Consider the following 21,252-nt stretch of genomic DNA (forward strand, 5'->3'; position numbering starts at 1 on the left):
GCCAGTGATGGGCCTAAGAACACTAATACAGCCAAAGAAGCATCTACTGATTTTACTGCTGAAACCACAGTCATAGAAATGGAACAGTCTCCTGTAGGTTCTCCCACTGCAAAGGAGGAATCTGTAAACGTGATTGCAGCGGAAAGTACCGAACAGGAGGCTTCCACAAAAGAACCTCCACTTCCTTCACAGTTTGACAAGTTTTGGAAGGTTGTAGAAGATAATTTCCAAGATTTTTCAGGCTGGACGTATTTACTTCAGTTTGTGGAGCAAGAGGTTAGTAACTTTTTTTTTTCCCTGCAGTTGTAAGAAGTTAAAATGCTGTTGAAACCATTGAACCACCCAGTTGCCAGGAACTTTGCATATAAAATATCAGTTCATTTCTGGTGCAAAGCCAAAGACTGGACTAAAATTAGTTAAGAGGAGATGGAATAATATCTGCTGAGAGCACAACACTGATTTTATGCAAGATAACTGTGGCAATTTCCATATGTAAATTAAATGCCTTTGATTGTGTAGAGATCCTGATAGTTCTATTGTCTCTCGAAAATTAGTATGAAATTAATTTTATCTTTTTACATCATGAACTTACAGTACAGTAGGAATATGCTGCAAGAATATGTAGTTTCCCAAATCACAATTGGGCAGTTATAGAACTTGAATTGTTTTCTGCTATCAAATCCTGTCATGGAATCATATTTCCCTCATATGCCATTGTTAAATATGGTATTGTGGAGTTGCAGCCCATCTCCATTCTCCCTGTCAGCATCTCATCCTTGCCACTGATGTCACACCACTACATTTATATATTCTCCTGCTCCTCCTCCTATACTCAGCCAGTCGGCTCAGTGTGCTGCAGCAGTCAAAAAAGCAAACAGAATGTTAGGAATTATTAGGAAGGGAATGGTTAATAAAATGGAAAATGTCATATTGCCTCTGTATCGCTCCATGGTGAGACCGCACCTTGAATACCGTGTACGATTCTGGTCGCCGCATCTAAAAAAAGATATAGTTGCGATGGAGAAGGTACAGAGAAGGGCAACCAAAATGATAAAGGGGATGGAACAGCTCCCCTATGAGGAAAGGCTGAAGAGGTTAGGGTTGTTCAGCTTGGAGAAGAGACGGCTGAGGGGGGATATGATAGAGGTCTTTAAGATCATGAGAGGTCTTGAACAAGAGATGTGAATTGGTTATTTACACTTTCAAATAATAGAAGGACTAAGGGGCATTCCATGAAGTTAGCAAGTAGCACATTTAAGACTAATCGGAGAAAAATCTTTTTCACTCAATGCACAATAAAGCTCTGGAATTTGTTGCCAGAGGATGTGGTTAGTGCAGTTAGTGTAGCTGGGTTCAAAAAAGGTTTGGATAAGTTCTTGGAGAAGTCCATTAACTGCTATTAATCAAGTTTAATTAGGGAATAGCCACTGCTATTAATTGCATCAGTAGCATGGGATCTTCTTAGTGTTTGGGTGATTGCCAGGTTCTTGTGGCGTGGTTTGGCCTCTGTTGGAAACAGGATGCTGGGCTTGATGGACCCTTGGTCTGACCCAGCATGGCAATTTCTTATGATAGTGGATGCCTTTCAAGAGGCTCTGCTTGAACAACTGGTAATGGAACCCATGAAGGAAGGAGAGATACTCAACCTAGTGCTCACAAATGGGGAGGTCTCTATCATCTGTGTAGTACCCACCTGAGCACCAGTGATCATCAGATGATATGGTGTGATATCAAAACTAAGATAAAGAGAAGTCACACAAAGACAAGTTTTGAATTTCAAAAACACAGACTTTGTCAAAATGAGGACATACCTGGAGGAGGAACTAGAAGACTGGGAGAACATGGACAAGGTGGAAGAACAGTGAGCCAAATTAAAAGGAGCTATTACAAAGGCAACAAACCTATATGTTAGAAATAGAAAAAAATGTAAGAGGATAAAGAAATTGATTTAGTTCTCAAAGGAGGTGGCTTGAAAAAATAAAGACAAAAAGAACAGTGTTCAGGAAGTATAAAGAATCCCAAAAAACATAACTCAGGGAAGATTACCTGGTGAAACAGAGAAATGAAAACAGAAATCAGGAAAGCAAAAGGTCAAGCGAAAGAAAGGATTGCCAAAGAGGTAAAATTAGGCGACAAAACATTTTTCAGATATATCAGAGAAAGAAGGAAGGCCTGAAGTGGTATAATGAAAATGAATGGTAACAAGGAGCAATGTGTAGAGAGAGAGATGAAGAAATGACAGAAATATTAAATAAATACGTCAATTCTGAGTTCACTAAAAATGACCTTTGAGAAGGACCACTGCTGACTGGCAAGAACATAGATAGGAATGGGGTACACAACTCCATTTACTGAAGAAAAAGGATGGGAGGAGCTAGGAAAACAAAGTGGACAAGGCCATGGGGCCGGATGTGGTACCTGCTAAGATACTGAGTGAGCTCAGAGGCGTGCTTGTGGGTCCACTGAAGGACTTCTTCAATCGATCCCTGGAAATGGTGCTGTAGGTTTGGAGAAGAGCGGTGGTTGTCCCACTTCACAAGAGTGCTAGCAGAGAGGAGGCTGGAAACTACAGGCCAGTTAGCCGCACATCGGTGGTGGGAAAATTAAAGGATAGTGAACTTTTTACAATCCAATGGGTTGCTGGACCTGTAACAGTATAGATTCACCAGGGGAAGGTCTGGGTCAGATAAATCTGCTTGACTTTTCTGATTGCATAACTATAGAACTGGATGAAGGAAGAGTGATTGATGTAATTTACTTTGATTTCAGAAAAGCTTTCAATATGGTCCCATGTAGGAGGCTCATGAATAAAATGAGAAGCTTGGGTGCTGGTGCGGATTACTAACTAGTTGACTGATAAGAGACAGTGTGCAATGGTAAATGAACCCTACTCTGATGACAGAGCAATTTTAAGTGGAGTGCCCCCGTGATCAGTTTTGGGACCAGTTCTGTTCAGTATCTTCCTGAGTGATATTGCCACGGGGTTAGAAGGAAAGGTTTGCCTTTTTGCAGATGATACTAAGATCAGCAAAAGAGTGGACACGACTGAGGGAGTAGAGAGAATGAAAAGTGATTAAGTTTTCTTAATCAGAATGGTTGAAGAATGGCAGCTGCGATTCAATGCCAAAAATTGTAGAGTCATGCACCTGGATCTGTGATAATCGAAAAGTGCTGTACTGATGGGCAATTAAAGACTATCATGCATAGACCAAGAGAGGGACCTTGGAGTGATTGTGTCTGGCAATCTGAAGGCAGTGAAGGAATGTGACAAAGCAGTAGATAAAGCCAGAAAGATGCTGGGCTGCATAGAGAGAGGTAAAACCAGCAGGAAAAGGGGAGTGATAATGCCCTTGTACAGATCCCTGGTGAGGCCTCACGTGGAGTACTCTGTTCAGTTCTGGAGACCGTATCTCAAAAAGGATAGAGATAGAGACAGATGGAAATGGTCCAGAGGAAGGCAACCAAAATGGTGTGGGGTTTATTTCTGAAAACCTATGAGGAGAGGCTGAAGAATCTAAATATATATATACCCTGGAGGAGAGGAGATGCAGGGGAGATATGATACAGACCTTCAGATACCTGGACAGGTATTTACGAAGCACAAACAAACCTTTTCCATCAGAAAGGAAACAGGAGAACTAGGGGGGGTCACGATATGAAACTCCAAGGAGGAAGACTCTGAACCAACATCAGAAACATTTCTACACAGAGAGGGATGCAGATGCCTGGAATGCCCTCCCAGAAGAGGTGGTGAAAATGAGAACAGTAAATGAATTCAAAAGGGCATGGGACAAACACTGCAGATCCCTAAAGGCTTGAAGTTGAAAAAGATGAAATGGGTGGTATAACATTTCTGCATGGGGGTAACCTACACAGAGCAGCAATTACTACCGTAAGCAAATTGTCGGGCAGACTGGATGGACCACTGGTCTTTATCTGCCATTATTATTATATTGCTGTGTCACTCTGTCACACATCTTAGTGTCATGCACAAAAAGGCAAACTTTTCTTCTAACCTCTCTGCGATATCGCTCACAAAGATATTGAACAGAACCAGCCCCAAAACTAATCCTTGAAACACTACACTTATCAGCTTTCTCTCATTTGAATTAATTCCATTTATTAAGTCTGTGATCTATCACTCAATCAGTTTTTAATCCTCTCCCTTAGGCCCCTTAAGGGTGCTCCCCCTAACCCATCCCATTGAAATAAGGATACATACCTGAGTTAACTCTGTACTCTCTAGCCAAGCAGGAAGGTCTGCAGCTTGACTCAGTGCCTGGAAGAGCGTTGCCCTCAGAGCACAATAATTGTCACCTCTCACTCTCCGGATAGAGTCAAAGCTCTGCGACACTGCTTCGTAGCCCTGCACACAAAACACCAGAGAAATCAACAGGATCATCCAAGTTAACAACTATTTTATCTATTCATATTCAGTTTCAAACTTCAAAAAGTAAACAAGGCACAGCCTGAAATGGTGACCCATTTCAAACAAACAAAAACAGGGAGCCAGTGCAAAGTAGTTGCAGAAACTGCAACATTAATATATATAAAATCTGTTCTGGAAGCAATAAGGCAATTTTTTTGCCATAAACATAGATACTAGTGACATATAAAGACCTTAAGACCCATGTAATGCCCTATCTTGATGTAATGCACTATCCTCTCAATCTCCAGCTTTACCCTATTATCCAAGGGCCCTTTATGCTTATCCTACGTTGTCTTCAATTCTGTTCGTCTTCTGGACTTGACCATCTCCACTGGGAGACTCTTCCAGGTATCTACCATCCAAAGGATGTAGAGGTCATACCTGGGCTTCTGATCATGTTAACAGCATGGCAGTTAAGGTACATACTCAGGAATTCTCTAGGCTTCGCTCAGACTCTGGCATTTTGCATAGATTCAACAAAAAAACCAAGGCTTCACAACACCATGTTTTACAAAAAGCTTAATACCTAATTATTCATGGGTATTAAAAATCAGAGGAAAAAAAAGACCTCAGAACCTCATGTTTGCTCTAGATAGAACATTCAACATATAAGAGGTAATTTATAATCATAGGTCTTTGAAAAAAAAACTCCAACCTCCAAAACATTTATTTAATCCTAATATTTTTAGTCCATTTTTATATTTCCTTAAAACTTATACTTTGTGTTGCAATTATGCTAGAAATTCAATATCTGTAAACACTGTTGCTCAAAATTCAAGATGATGACTATCAAAAAAACAGTTTCAAGTATCTTCCGGATACGATAATAATTTTGACTTATCTGAATGATGCATTAAATAATGCTGTGATTATGCCGAATGTATACTGAATCCATTCATTATTCTTATTATCGCATCCGGAAGACACTTGAAACTGTTTTTTTGATATTGTCAATTGCTTCACTTTTATACCTTTTCTGGTTTTGGATATTTTTTATAGATTGCCAGGTCTCCGGAGAAACACCAGAAATCTCCATATAAGAGGAGTTGACGGCAGAGGCATAGATCAGCCCACATAGGCCAGAAGCAGGAGCAGACAGACTGACCCGCAAGGATTGGAAGGGGCAGTCATCACAGCCCATGCAGGCCAGCTGCAATCATCATTGGTCAGTACGACAACGGGAGGAAGCTGCAGGAGGCCGCAGCTGAACAAGTGGATTAGAAGCTGGTGGAGTCAGGTCTGGAAGCAAGAAGGTGAAGACTGGTGGGGTGAGGACCAGGGAAGGGGGAAGAGAGTGTACACGTATAAAAGTCTGTGGGGAGACGTAAGAGAGAAAAAGTCTGCACACATCCTTCCCAACAAACACATATTAATCTTAGGATGACCAGAACTTAAAAGTACCTAGGTATGCTAAGCTGGGTTGCATTTGGCCATTATCTGATGTAAGACTTCCACTGACTCTGGTTACTGCAAGGGTCACACTTCTTCGTCAGCCAGTACAGAACCTATTCTCCAGCATGATGTTAATGGATACTACTTCTGCCAAAGTGTAGTCATTTGACCAAGATACTAGACCAGGGGTCAGGAACCTTTTTGGCTGAGAGAGCCATAAACGCCACATATTTTAAAATGTAATTCCATGAGAGCCATACAATATGTTTAAAACTAAATACAAGTAAATATGTGCATTTTATGTAAGATCACACTTTTAATGTACAATAAGTCTCTGAAAATATTACACCAGGCCTTAAGACACCAATACATCTCCTATTAGGAAAACGGACCAAGTCAGGCTGCTATAGAGTCCTACACAGAAACAACACGCCAGCAGAAAACCTCACCTGAATCACGTGCTGACCCTCACCTAACATAGAATAAAGAAACCAAAACGCATAACAAGAAGCATGCAGAAAAAACTGAATTGGAAACTGCAACAAGCCAGAGTCTCTGTATGCAGTGTAACAAAGGAAAAAAGAAACATCACCCATCCTTATAAAACAAATCAAGAAATATAAAATCATCAGCAGTAAAACTGTACTAACAAAAAGAACATATTTCGAAACAGCTGATGAGTGGAATATCCAATAATTAAAAACTCATATAAAACATTTCCAGATACCAACAAAATATTTCAAAATAGCAGACACAAAGATCCAGTAATGAAAAATAATAAGGATACAAAAATTTTTTTGCTCTGCATACCTGGGAACGTTTGATATCCAGGTGTCCTGAGATTGTTCTGAATTAGCAGGAGGTGGGGTGGTTTGCTTGGAACTTTCTCCTCTCTCAGTCACATACCAGTGTTCTCTCTCACACTGGCTCTCAATGACACACCTATACACACATGCTCTCAGTACTCACATATACACATGTTTTTTCTCTCTCATATAGGCTCTTAATTACACATTTACACATATGCTGTCTATCTTTTCACGCTTACACACACACACAGGCTTTCAATCACATAAATACATGCTGTCTTTTTCTCTCACACACAGACTCTCATTCACATGCTTACAAACATGTCCTCTCTTTCTCTCATTTACACACAGGCTCTCAATCACATACTCACATGCTCCCTCACCTAAATCAGCTCTCAATCACACACAGACACACATGGTCTCACATACTCCATCACCTAAACCAGCTGTCAATCAGACACAGACACACATGATATCTATCTTACTTGTACACACAGGCTCTTAATCATACATACACATGATTTCTCTCACACACAAAGGATCTCAATCATACACACATACTCTTTCACACAAACTTACACATACAGGTTCCCAATGGTAAACTTACATTCATGCTCTCTCTCTCACAGGCAGGCTCTCAATCACAGACACTCTCTTTCACATGTACAGGCCCTCAATCATTCACATACATGCAATCTCTCACTCACACACACAGGATCTCAAACACACATGCTTGCTCGCTCATTCACTCTCTCTCTCCCCCACCCCGGGAACTCGCGGCAGCAGCAGCCTCCTCCCAACGCTAACCTCCTTCATTTTCAGCCCTCGCGGAGGCGAAGGCGGAGTCCCATCGGTCGCGGTTGAAACTCTTCATTTTCCTCCGAGCCGCGCTGCAGTCTTCTTCCCGTCGGACATTAGCTGGCCTCTTCTTCCCGCGCAGGCACCCGATGCTCACCACTTCCTCTTCCGGGCCGCGGGAAGAAGAGAGCGCACCGGCGTGCTCTCTTCTTCCCGCGGCCCGGTAGAGGAAGTGGTGAGCATCGGTGCCTGCGCGGGAAGACTCCCCGCGCAGGCACCCGATGACTCCAGCGCTGGCACCCGGCTGACACCCGATGACTCCCGCACAGGCACCCGATGACTCCCGCGCAGGCACCCGGCTGACTCCAGTCGTGCCGCTGACTCTCTCTTCTCCTCCCCCCCCCGCGGCCCGGAAGAGGAAGTGGTGAGCATCGGGTGCCTGCGCGGAAGAAGAGACCACGCTAGTGTGGTCTCTTCTTCCCGCGCAGAAGAAGAGACCACGCTAGTGTGGTCTCTTCTTCCCGCGCAGGCACCCGATGCTCTCCACTTCCTCTTCCGGGCCGCGGGGGGGGGGGGGGGAGGAGAAGAGAGCACGCCGGTGCCGCTGACCTGCCGCGTTCCGCCCGGGCTGACAGCATTTTAAGCCCGGGCGGCGGAGGACCGGGGAGCAGCTGGGACAGCGGGGAACCGTGAAGTGTGGCGACACTTGTCCGCGAGCCAGATGCAGCCCTCAAAAGAGCCATATCTGGCTCGCGAGCCATGGGTTCCCGACCCCTGTACTAGACTGAGGCCCCAAATAAGGATATTGATTGTGGTGCCGTAATTTCCTTCAGAAATGCCCTGAGACTCAAAATAAAATCTCTGGCCTGATCTTAAGGAGATCCACTAAGGTATACAGTACTTATGATAAATTCATGTAGACCATCACCACCAGCATTGGACTCATTTTCACACAGTCATATGCTTCACTTCTGCCTTGGTGACAGAGTTCCTTTGGGTCAGTCTAAAAGTGGAACGATACAGCTCAATAACCTTTAAATCTTAAAAGAGGGAAATGCTGAAGTGATATTCTCTGCTAGTTGACCTTGGAAAAAATATTTAGTGTTGGGTTCACAGGAAGTCTTGCTATCCACACCTCTCAGTATCAGAAAATGCTGAAGGAGATTTCTGATCACTTTTTCAATATGTAAAGGAGACCAATTTATTAGAAACAGTATGCTGAAATATCCTACAGCCAAAAATAGAAAGAGAAAATGTATAAAGTAAATGTTCCAAGAACACTTCCGTTCAACAATTGTAGCAAATCAACTGAAATTTCTGGTGGCATGCCAAGCCAAAAATATACAGGAAACCAATTCACATAATGAACATTAGTGATCAAAAGCAGCAATAAAACACATGCATTAACAGGAAGCAATTCAAGGATTCAACATTGCCATCAAGTGTCACCTGGAAAATCTTGCAACAGTCTGCAAATGGCTCAGAATTTATTCTATTCTGAATAAAATCTTTAGTAACTGCTTCCAAATACACACTGCAAAGGAGGAGTAACTGTTGGTGAATCAGAGGCACCCACAGTGTAAAGGTAGAGGAAGTGACTGTACAGCTGTTTCAGGCATAGCTGAGCCATAATGTTACTGGCAATTTAAATATCCATGCTGCGTCCATATAAGAAAATGTTTAGATTTCAAATGGAAAAGCAATATCTACCATATTTCCTACAAGTTGAAAAACAATGAAATTATACAAAAAAAAAGATAAGTAAGTAAAACTCATCACTTCCTGGAGGAAGGTTCAAGCCCTTCAGATTCTGAGGAATAAAACTTAACAGGCTCTAAAAAAGCAATAATGGGGTGTATAGACACCACAACTTTAAAAATTACATGCTTTACTATCAAAAAATACAAACTGAGCAGGATTTTCCTCTCCTTATCTTGGCTTCAAATTAATAAGCTGCATTGTTTTGCACAAGAAATGGGTGGGTACCATCCAATGATGATAACATGCTGGGTCACATTATTTCTATTGCTTGTAAACGGAAGAGGAAACTGTACCTTTAGTCAAAGTGCTGGGTGCACAAGAAACAGCATGCCCAGTTCAGAAGGGTAATACACTTCCAGTGGAAGATATCTCCCTATCTCTAACTTTAAAAACACTGAATAAATTCATGTTAGTTAATGTAGCGGGATGAACATCTTGAGAGCAATGACATATCAGCTAAACGTCAGTATGGCTTTAGAAAAGCCCATAGTGTGTAATTATTACTGCTTTTATTGTTGGATATATTGCACACCACTCTGAACCGTGATGATGATGCACAAGTATTGGTACAATTGGATATCAGCTCTGCTTTCGACACAACAGATCATGAAATCATGTTATGTCTTCTCTAGGAATTGGGACTATCATAAGAACATAAGAAATTGCCATGCTGGGTCAGACCAAGGGTAAATCAAGCCCAGCATCCTGTTTCCAACAGAGGCCAAACCAGGCCATAAGAACCTGGCAATTACCCAAACACTAAGATTCTATGCTACTGATGCCAGAGGCCATTCCCTAAGTCAACTTAATTAAAAGCCGTTAATGGGCTTCTCCTCTAAGAACTTATCCAAACTTTTTTTTAAACCCAGCTACACTAACTGCACTAACCACATCCTCTGGCAACAAATTCCAGAGCTTAATTGTGCATTGAGTGAAAAAGAATTTTCTCCTATTAGTCTTAAATGTGTTACCTGCTAACTTCATGGAGTGCTCCTTAGTCCTTCTATTATCCAAAAGTGTAAATAACCGATTCACATCTACTCGTTCAAGACCTCTCATGATTTTAAAAGACCTCTATCATATCCCCTATCAGCCGTCTCTTCTCCAAGATGAACAGCCTTAACCTCTTTAGGCTTTCCTCATAGGGGAGCTGTTCCATCCCCTTTATTATTTTGGTCGCCCTTCTCTGTACCTTCTCCATCGCAACTATATCTTTTTTGAGATGCAGTGATCAGAATTGTACACAGTATTCAATGTGCGGTCTCACCATGGAGCGATACAGAGGCATTATGACATTTTCCCTTTTATTAATTCCCTTCCTAATAATTCCTAACATTCTGTTTGCTTTTTTGACTGCTGCAGCATACTGAGCTGACGATTTTAAAGTATTATCCACTATGATGCCTAGATCTCTTTCCTGGGTGGTAGCTCCTAATATGGAACCTAACATCGTGTAACTACAGCAAGTGTTATTTTTCCCTATATGCAACACCTTGCATTTGTCCACATTAAATTTCATCTGCCATTTGGATGCCCAATCTTCCCATCTCGCAAGGTCCTCCTGCAATGTATCACAATTTGCTTGTGATTTAACAACTCTGAATAATTTTGTATCATCTGCAAATTTGATAACCTCACTTGTTGTATTCCTTTCCAGATCATTTATAAATATATTTAAAAGCACAGGTCCAAGTACAGAACCCTGAGGAATTCCACTGTTTACCCTTTTTCACTGAAAAAATTGACCATTTAATCCTAGTCTCGGTTTCCTGTTTTTTAACCAGCTTGTAATAGACGAAAGGACATCGCCTCTTATCCCTTGACTTTTTAGTTTTCTTAGAAGCCTCTAATGGGGGACTTTGTCAAACACCTTCTGAAAATCCAATTAATTACATCTACCAGTTCACCTTTATCCACATGTTTATTAACCCCTTCAAAAAAATGAAGCAGATTTGTGACTTTCCTTGGGTAAATCCATGCTGTGTTCCGTTAAATCATGTCTTTCTGTATGCTCTGTGATTTTGATCTTTAGAATAGTTTCCACTATTTTTCCCAGCACTGAAGTCAGGCTCACTGGTCTATAGTTTCCTGGAACATCCTAGAGCCCTTTTTTAATATTGGGTTACATTGGCCACCCTCCAGTCTTAAGTTACAATGGATGATTTTAATGAATAGGTTACAAATTTTATCTAATAGGTCTGAAATTTCATTTTTTAGTTCCTTCAGAACCCTGGGGTGCAGACCTTTAAAAAGAAGCAAAACCCTCTACCCTAGAAAAGGCAGACAAATCCATTCCAGGCACCAGGAGAGCATGCAAAGTCACACTGGAGCAAACCTTAATGGGATCCAGAGGAGCAGGTAACAGAGGAGGAGGAAGAGAAGGATATAGCTCTCCTCTTTCCAAGGAGATCTCAGGAGGGCCCCCTTCCCCACAGGGAACTTCCTCTACCGACTCCCTGGTCCAGGACTGAGTCTCTCTGGGTGGTACAAATTCCTTCGTTGAGACCTCCCCCTGGCCATGATGCACTTAAGACACAATGATAGTGAGGTGCCTGCATGGACAAAACAGAGTGCGGGCTTTTTTTTACACACAAACTGCCCGGCGCCATCTCTCCTCCCTGCACCACGTGATCCGAGCTGCCTCAGAATGAAAATATTGTTAGAGCACTCTTCCTCCCGTTCAGCTGAAGTCTGTTCATTCAGAAGGGCAGAAATCACCGGTCAGAAATGCTGTCACTGCTGCTTCTGAGCTATTCCTGACTGAGCCCTGATGAATCTGCAGCCGTGCGGTTATACCTTTTTTTTTTTTTTAATTGTTCCTTCAGCCAGACACAAGACCTTAAAAAGAGACAGCTGATGAATTGTCAAAGTTTCTGCCACCGACAGGGAATCCAAAGACAGAGAGAAACAACAAAGGAGGAAATCAGCAAATGGTAAAGGGAGACAGGCAGGCAGAAGCAGAATGAAATCAGTAAGGCCTTCCCCTTCTGGAAGTCTTGACTGCTCTCAGCTCCTTCCAGAGGGAGAAGGCAGATTGCCTTCATTTCATTACTGGCCTTAGCTCAAATTGAGCAAGGAGGTCACCACTGTCACCTCAGGAGTGCTCAAGCCTGTCCCGATCCTGATAGGACTAAATCCACAGAATCATATGCATGTCCCTCATCTGCTGGAGATGGAGAATACTGGCAGGAGTATATGAGGGTGACATTAGCCAGTCTGTCACTCTCTGTCTCCATCTGCTGGTTGGCGTGCATTAAATCCAGTTGTGTGGGACTGGCCTGCCTGGAGGAAGGCAGTGACCGTATTTATGTTTATGGATATGGAGCCACACTATAGTGTTCTCTATTCTTCATTGGGACTGGGATACCTACGTATCCAGGCTGTAATGGTTTGCTTTACCTGCACCGAGTTCCTTTCTTAAATTTAATTTCAGACTGGCAGCAATTTCCTTCCAAGTATGATATTCACGGACTCTACAATTTTGTTATGTTTGGACTTTTTCAATATATATTTTTCTAACTAGGGGCTTTTTGAATGGGTTAGTGCTCAGAAATTTGGAGCCCTTGCCCAGGTCATGCAAATACACTCTTGGGCATTGTGTTCTACCAGACTTGTTACTGGGTCTTTTCCTGTGGCTATGCTTGCTCATGGGGGCAGCACTTTCTATTTTGTCATGCTGGGGCATTTGATATTTTTGGGTTTGGTTGTGGGGAGGGTTGGTTGGTAGGAAGTTGAGAGGGTGGGAATGAGCTTCATTCTCCAGTATTATATGGATTGTATGTGATTAGGGTTTAAGGGTAGGATTGGTGGGATCAGGGGGGGTGGGTTGTACAGTTTAAAAAATGGTCACACTTTTTTGCATATCCAAGTTTTGTTATTGTGATCAGATGGAACCTGATAAGGCTCAGGGACCAGGCTATTACCTGGGTACTGACTTTTTTTTTAATATTATTCATATTATTTTTTCTTTAACCTCAATTATCATGTTAACTGATATTCGTATATTATCCCTGAATGTTAGGGGTATTGGTACACCAATCAAAAGAATGTGTGTGATACAAGTCCTTGAACACTGCACAGAGCAGAATTTCAATCTTACAAGAAACTCACTCGTCAAACAAGGCACACAAAAATTTACGTAGGGGATGGATTGGGAGAGTATATTCCATGAGAGGCAGAAGGGTATGCATTTTAATTCATAGAGATTTACTGTTTCGAATCTCTCAGTCCCTACTGTGACCCTGAACGGAGATATATTATTTTAGAGAGAAACCTTTGATTAGCCCCGGACACAGGTTAATCTTTATGGTTCTAATAGATAGAATGACTTTTACAATGAGCTTCACATAACATTGGCTAGATTTGATACAAAAGGACTATGTCTGGGAAAGGGATTTAAATTTGTGCCCTGGGACCAGGCTGGATAGGTCCAGGGTGTGCTCATTCTTATCAAAGTCTCTGTCAGGGTTTAAGAGACTGCTTGACACTTTTGTTCTTAAAGGTGTCTGGATAGGGAAATACCCTATCAATAGAGAAGAAACATTCTAGTTTGCCTATCTTAAGCGATATAGCAGGACAGATTTCTTTATGTGACATCCCAGAATGCTGCTCTCGGCATGTGACAGTGATATCCTGTCATGCACACTGCCAATCATGCCATTTCAGTTACTTCTGATTCTGAATGGTCTTCTAAACCTTGGAAACTAAATGTTGCTCTTTTGGGTAAAAAGGACTTTAAGAAATAGGTGGCAGATGATATTACTGAATTTAATGAGATTAATCCATCCTGGATTTTAATCCTACTCTTAGGTGGGAGATTTAAATGTAAAGATCATATCCTATGCTAATCATCTCAATAAAGTGAAAAAAAAGTCTGGCAATCAGAGCTAGAACATCTTATTAAGGATCTAGAATACAAACATAAGACAACTGGGTTCTCTTCAATACATAAAAGGTTAACCTTGGCTAAAGAGGAACTTAAAACGCTTCAGACATCTAACATTTAATGATCTTTGAGGTTCACAAAACAAAATTATTATGAACATAGTGATAAGATGGGGCTGCTTCTGGCTAGGGCAGTGAAGGAGCACATTGACAGCTCTATTAGATATGAGATCAGAGATTCAGAAGGCATTACACAAAGTTCCTTCCCTCAGATATTAGTTTTTTTTTCACCTCACATTTTAAGCAATTATATAGGGCCGCATCAGATTCGGGAACAGGGGTGATTAATGATTTCTTGGATCTCTTAGGGTTACTGGCACTTCCTGTCGAGGACCTGGATAGTTTGAGGGCTCCTATTACTACCAGTGAGGTATGCAGACCTATGAAGCGTCTGGTCTCTGGCAAGAGCCTCAGCCCAGATGGGTTTCAATTAGGCTTTATAAACCCTTTCAAGATCTATTTACCTGAATGCTCTATAAACTGCTTATTTATGAAAACCTAATGCTAGAACTGGACAGCTAATGGAAATCCTTGTCTTAATTTACAAAAAATGTAGACCCTTTAGAATGTGCCTCATATAGGCCTCTCTCAATACCTATATCAAGATACTAGCTAAATTCCTACTGTTGAGGATGTTGTCTCAAAACTGGCTGCCCAGGACCAAACAGGTTTTATAAAAAGTAGATCCTCTACTAATAATACTCGCTGGTTGCTTAATCTCATCCATTTAGCTAAGAGACATAAGGTCCCAGGGCAAGCATATCTATTGATGCAGAAAAGGAATTTGATTGCAACGTCTTGCAATTTCTTTTTTCAGTGCTCACTAAAATGGGGCTTTCCAGGGTGGGTTCAAGCTTTCTACAGCGAGAATCCTATCTAATGGTGTTATCTCTGCTTTATTTCCAATCCACAGGGGCACTCAACAGGGGTGCCCTTTATCCCCTATATTTATTTACTTCATAACAGAGTCCTTAGCTCAAGCAATTCGATGCTTGTCTCTTATCAAAAGGTTCATTTTCTATAATTCTCTTCGCAAGATCTTTCTATACTGGTGATGAATCTCTTATTCATCACCAGTCTCTGCAAATCTGCTCCTGCTCTTATACAACCGCTTCAGCAATACAGCCAATTATCAGGCTATTTAGTTAATTATTCAAAATCGGAAGTGATGTTTGTAGGTTCCCGATTATCTTTACTGCCCGATCTTAATCAGTTTAAGTTAGCCGAGGATGGGTTTTGGTACGCATTTGGATACCCTCCAACCTCTTCAGATAGCAAATACTATTCAGACTGATCTGGCTAGATGAATATCCTTGCCAATCTCCTGGCTGGGCAATAAGACTTAGCTAAAATGGAAATTCTACCTATATTGATATAGCCTTTCGCACATCTGCCACGTAATATTCCTATTTTTGCAACTCTTCAGGGGCATGTCTCGTCTTTTCTATGGTTTTTTTTCTACTCAGAATTGATGAGATCCAAGAATTATGGCAGGGTAGAATTTCTGGATTTTCAGGTGTTTTATTGGACAGCTTGGATGTTGTGCTTGCACGTATGGCTTCATACAGATCTGCCTCCACATTGGTATTCCCTTGAGGCGGGATGTTTGGTGGGATAGAGTTTGGCTGCTCTATTACAATCACAGACTATGACGTCCTTCTGTACGGCTATATTCAGAAGCAACCCTATTTTGCCCATACGAATAGTGCGTGGTGTACAGTTAACAGACGACTGGACATATCATGCACTGACTTGTCTTACATAGCTTTTTTGGTGAACAATTCTCATGTGTCCTCTGCCACTTTCTCACCTGAAATCTTTGGCTGGTAGAGGAAAGGTCTTTGCTTCTTGGGTCAACTCTACAAGAGTGATCAAGTAAAATCTTTCTTTGATATGATAACTGAATTTGAGATCCCTGGACCACTAACTTCCTTTATTTGCAGTTAAGAAAAAACTTGAGAGACAGCTGAGGAATGTGATGGTCTTCAGCAGTTATGTTGACAAGGGGGGGGGGGGGGTGAGGGTGACGCCTGATTTACAAATTTTGCATTACTATTAGGGACCAGATCTACTTACATGAGATTTACTCTACTTTTATTAATGCACAGAAAGAGGCTTTATGTTATGACTTGGACTGAAGGGATTGGAAGCAGATTTGAAGAGCGTCTCGCATGATCTCTTTCTGTAATATGAGTAGAAAGTGCTACAAGTTTTATATCGCACATTCCTTTTTTCTCAAAGTTCAGTGTAGGCAGTCCTTAGTGTTGGTGGGGGTTCACGGGAAGCTACATCCACACGTGGTGGTAATATGGGGAGGTATATAAGCCCTAGATTGCATTCACCAGATATGTAGTAAGGCACTTCAATTGGACCACATCATCTGTCTATTTAGGTTGTGGAGACACCTAACACATATGATGGTATTGAGGAAACTGTCTAATCAACAACTTCATGCAGTATGTCTTATAATTGCTCATGTGTGGAAATTATCACCTAGTCTAACGTGCTGGGAAAATAAAGTGCCAGATATTGTTATGGAACAACTGATATACAATATTCAAGAGCAGGGGGATATTTACAAAGATATATCGTCTTCATATTGGGCTTGGGGGAAGGAGCAGATTGGCAGGTAACTAGTTGAATAGTCTTGGTTTGTCCTTTTGTTTGACTATGTTTATTATTTCTCTTTTCCATACAACGTATTATAAACTGTATTTGCCCTGTTTAAGTAAAAAGTTATAAAAGAAATAAAAAAGGAACACTAAATATGTTTCCTAAAATTTCTTCTCAGTGAAAATGCAACACCATACCATTATTCCCTTCTTACCTTTTTCATGCGTTCGGCTACTTCTGTTTCTCCTCTCCATTCTTTCCGACAATACTCCACAATATTTATTTCTGGCATCACACTGAGCTTGCTTTTTCCTGACAGATTAAACATACAAAATGTTGATTAACACATGAAACACAGGACAATACCTAATATACTCTATTTACTTAAGTAAAAAGGCAGGAGGAGGAGGAGGGAGCATAGTTTTGTGTGTCAAAAAAAGGAAACATTTTTGGATCATTAGTCTAATATCTGCTTTTACCATATTGTTGTCCATTATTGAACTGAAATAATTTTACAAGTTTACAGTTTTATAAAGCAGATTTTTGTTCGCTTATCTTTATTCATTAAAGGTTTGAGTCTCTAAAAAATACATTTAGTTTCTGGAGGACAAACAGTGAAAGAAACGCAAACAGCAATGGAGGTAAATATTTGGAAGACATTTAGCTAATAAAACATATTCAGAATAAGCTGAAAATATGTATTTGCTGCAAGCAGGATGCACAGCCAGACACCATAAATACACCATTTAACACCCACCACTCTCTCTGCCCAGAGGCATTAATTCAACTACACACAGCCACACTTTATTCATCTCCAAGAGCTCTTAGACCCATTGATAATTAGTTCCTCCTGCTCTGGGCTGGCCCAAGTCCCGATCCAGACGCTGCTACAGGTATACAAGCTCCTATTTCTTTTGGAAGTGATTCCAAAACTATAAAATGTTCTCATGTTAATTCACTGTTTCTATTTTTCCCCACTTCTAACAGTTTCCAATACAAAAACTGCTTTTAAAGGGCCAGTGCCACTTTTCCCACAATGCTCACCTATTTAAAACTGCTTTTGCCCTTCCCACTGTTTAAATTGTCTTAAATAGCATTCATACCATCTTTCATTTATGGAAAAACTTCACTCTCATCTGCTAAACCTTCTTTCCTTGAGTCCTACCAGACCTGTCCAGACCAGTGAGTTTTGCTTCCCTACCAGCAGATGAAGAAAGACTAATGTAAACTGTTTTGATGATGTCATTCCTTGTAGGGCAGTGTTCCACCTGCAGCTCCTCCGTATTTCTGTATCAAAGCGTACAACACATAAAACTTCCCCAAAATGATCAGGGAAGTCAAAATTCAGAAGTGGCCCCGAACTGAGGCCCAAAATATGAAATCTACAACTTTAAAACCTAAAAATGAAGAACTATTTACTACAGATCTGAAAGAAAGTAAATATCAAGCCTCACTCCCCAAGGCAGGCCATAGGCCAGAATCAAAGAAAGAAAATTAGCATGTAAGTAGTAAACATTTTTCCTCTCTTATCCCACCTTCCAGTGGGGGTGTACCCAAGCCACCTTTACACCAGAAGGGAGACTCCCAGGCATTGGTATCCAATCTGTAATCCTTAGAAAACGTATTTATTTATTTTATTTATTTAAATTCTTTTAATTTACCGATGCTCAAGACAAGTCTTATCGTACCGGTTTACAGCAGAACCAGGGGAAACCATTTAACTCAATGAAAGAAAGTTACAATGAACAGGGAGTACAGAGGTATATACGGAAGACGTATGTAAGGAAGACCAGGTTGCTGTCTTACAAATGTCCTCCCAAGAGACCAAGTAAAGCTCAAACCACAAAGCTGCTTATGCTCTAATCAAATGCACTTTAAGTCCCTTTGGGACTGTCAGACCCCTTAAAAGATAAACCAAGGCAATAGTCTCCTTGATTCATTTGGCTAATATACACATTGTCGTCGGTCCTTCTTTCTTCTGACCAGAAAATCAGACCTTATGAAAGCATTAATCACCTTCAAATACCCAAGGAAAATTCGGCAAGCACCCAAAAAATGTTCTCCAGAGCTGGATCTTCTAAAGGAAGGCAATCCCACAGACTGATCCAAATGAAGAGACAAAACCACCTTCATCAAAAAATATTGTACTGTGCAAATGGAGACTTTGCTCTCCAAAATATTTACAAAAGGGTCCCTAAAAAGAGCCTGCATTTTTTAAATGTCTCACTGAGACAACTGCCACCAAAAACATCATCTTCAGAGTCAAATCCTCACTGTACAACCCCTAATGGGCTCAAAGGGGGTGTCTACACAAGACTGACAAGACCAGATTAAGATCCTAAGGTGGGAATGAGTTCCAGATTGATGGGTACAGGTATTTCATTCTTTTCAAAAGCCCTGACACATTTGAGTGAAAAGACAAAGAAACACCCTGACGCCTACCCTCTATAACATGAAATAGTGGCTACTTGGAACTTAAGGGAACGCAACGCCAGACCCTTCTTCAAACCCCTTTGCAAGAAAGTAAAGATCACTGGAAGTGACACCTTAAAGGAAGACACTTCCTTCTCCTCACATCAAGCTCAAACACAACCCACACTCTACTATAGTATCAACTATGTATTCTCCTATGTATCAACCCTCACAAAACCCCCGGCACCTACCATTCCAGATGATCAAGCACTCAATAAAGCGAACGAACTGGCAGACTTCTTCGACAACAAAATCACCTCACTCCTAGCCCCCCTCAAGGGACCATCTACACATCCAAAACACGTAATCAACCTCACCCCCCAATCTTCGCGATCACCCGCTCAACAAACACCACACTCAACTGCTCAACAACCACTACTCCCAACAGATCAACAACCATCGCACCCAAATGTCAAACAACCCAACACTTCACTAACAGTGCTCAACACTTTTGAGCTCACATCCACTCTAGAAATTGAGAATATTCTCAAGAAGATAAAACCATCCTCCCATCCATCAGACCATATTCCATCCAACAAACTGAGTCTGATCACCAACACCATAGCCAAACCTTTAGCAGACATTATTAACTGCTCCTTCAACCAAGGACATGTCCCGAACCAACTCAAGTTAGCCATGCTCAAGCCGCTCCTCAAAAAACCCAACTTACCCACCTCAGACCCAGCTAACTTTAGACCCATAGCAAACCTCCCTTTGATTGCCAAAGTTATGGAGAAAGTTGTAAACAAACAACTTACAGAATATCTTGACGAAAACAATATCCTCACCTCAAACCAATTTGGCTTTCGTAAGACTATGAATACCGAATCATTATTAACATCATTATCAGACACTATCTTTTTCAACCTAGAAAAGGGCCAACCTTTCCTCCTCGCTCTCCTGGATCTCTCATCAGCGTTTGATACTGTTAACCACTCATGCCTCTTGCAACGCCTAATAGACATCGGCATTACAGGAGTAGCTTTTAACTGGTTCAAATAGTTTTTGGAGAACAGATCATACAAGGTCAAGATAAATAACAAAGAATCCCACACCATCGAATCCAAAAGGGGGGTACCACAAGGATCATCCCTCTCCCCGACTCTTTTCAATATTTATCTGCTCCCACTCTGTCAACGTCTTACTAACCTTAAGCTAAGACATTACCTATACGCGGATGATATTCAAATCCTCATCCCTACAGAAGATTCCCTACACAAAGCCATATCATACTGGAATAAATGTCTGTCAGCTATCAACAATCTACTCACCAGCCTCAACTTGGTTCTAAACAAAAACAAAACTGAAATCCTCATTATAGCACCGGAAAACTATACCCCCTCCCCACATTCTAACACTAACCAACATCTGGACACCGCAGGGCTCTCCACCACGCAACAAGTTAGAGACCTGGGAGTCATCTTAGACAGCAGACTCAGTCTCAACAAATTCGTCAACAACACAACAAAAGAATGTTTCTTTAAACTTCAAACATTAAAGAAACTCAAACCTCTCCTCCTATACAGAGACTTCCGCATGGTTTTACAAGCCATCATACTCCCAAAGCTGGATTACTGTAACTCTCTCCTCCTAGGCCTACCAGCATGCACCATCAAACCACTTCAGATGGTCCTGAACGCCTCTGCAAGAATTCTATCAAATGCCAAAAAAAGAGATCATTTCACCCCAATTCTCCACCATCTCCACTGGCTTCCGATTAAATACAGGATCCAGTTCAAGTCTTTAATGATGATACTTAAGGCCTTACACAACATCGCACCTCTCAACCTAACATTTCAAATTCAATTACACACATCCGTGAAACCAACCAGAAGCGCCTATCAGAACAGACTAATCACACAACCGGCGAAATCCGTTCTGAGGAAACGTGCATTATCCACAGCAGGCCCTTCACTTTGGAACTCGCTCCCTCCAGACCTTCGTTTGGAACCATGCCACTCTACATTTAAAAAGAAACTTAAGACTTGGCTGTTCAAACAAGCTTTCCCCTAGAGCCAAGAACACGAAGAAAAG

General features: G+C 41.4%; 1 protein-coding gene across 3 annotated transcripts in view; it reads right to left on the bottom strand.

Moving 5' to 3' along the window:
• The window catches only part of OTULIN (OTU deubiquitinase with linear linkage specificity), a 244,170-nt gene that overhangs the window by 61,368 nt on the left and 161,550 nt on the right, over positions 1-21,252 (bottom strand). For all 3 annotated transcript variants that reach the window (XM_029590091.1, XM_029590092.1, XM_029590093.1), the window contains 2 exons: positions 16,961-17,058; positions 4,223-4,366 (listed from right to left, as the gene is read on the bottom strand). In XM_029590091.1, the coding sequence (XP_029445951.1) occupies positions 4,223-4,366; positions 16,961-17,058 (242 nt within the window). The remainder of the gene's footprint in view (positions 1-4,222; positions 4,367-16,960; positions 17,059-21,252) is intronic.

Source organism: Rhinatrema bivittatum, chromosome 2, assembly GCF_901001135.1.
Source record: "Rhinatrema bivittatum chromosome 2, aRhiBiv1.1, whole genome shotgun sequence".
Lineage (NCBI taxonomy): Eukaryota > Metazoa > Chordata > Amphibia > Gymnophiona > Rhinatrematidae > Rhinatrema > Rhinatrema bivittatum.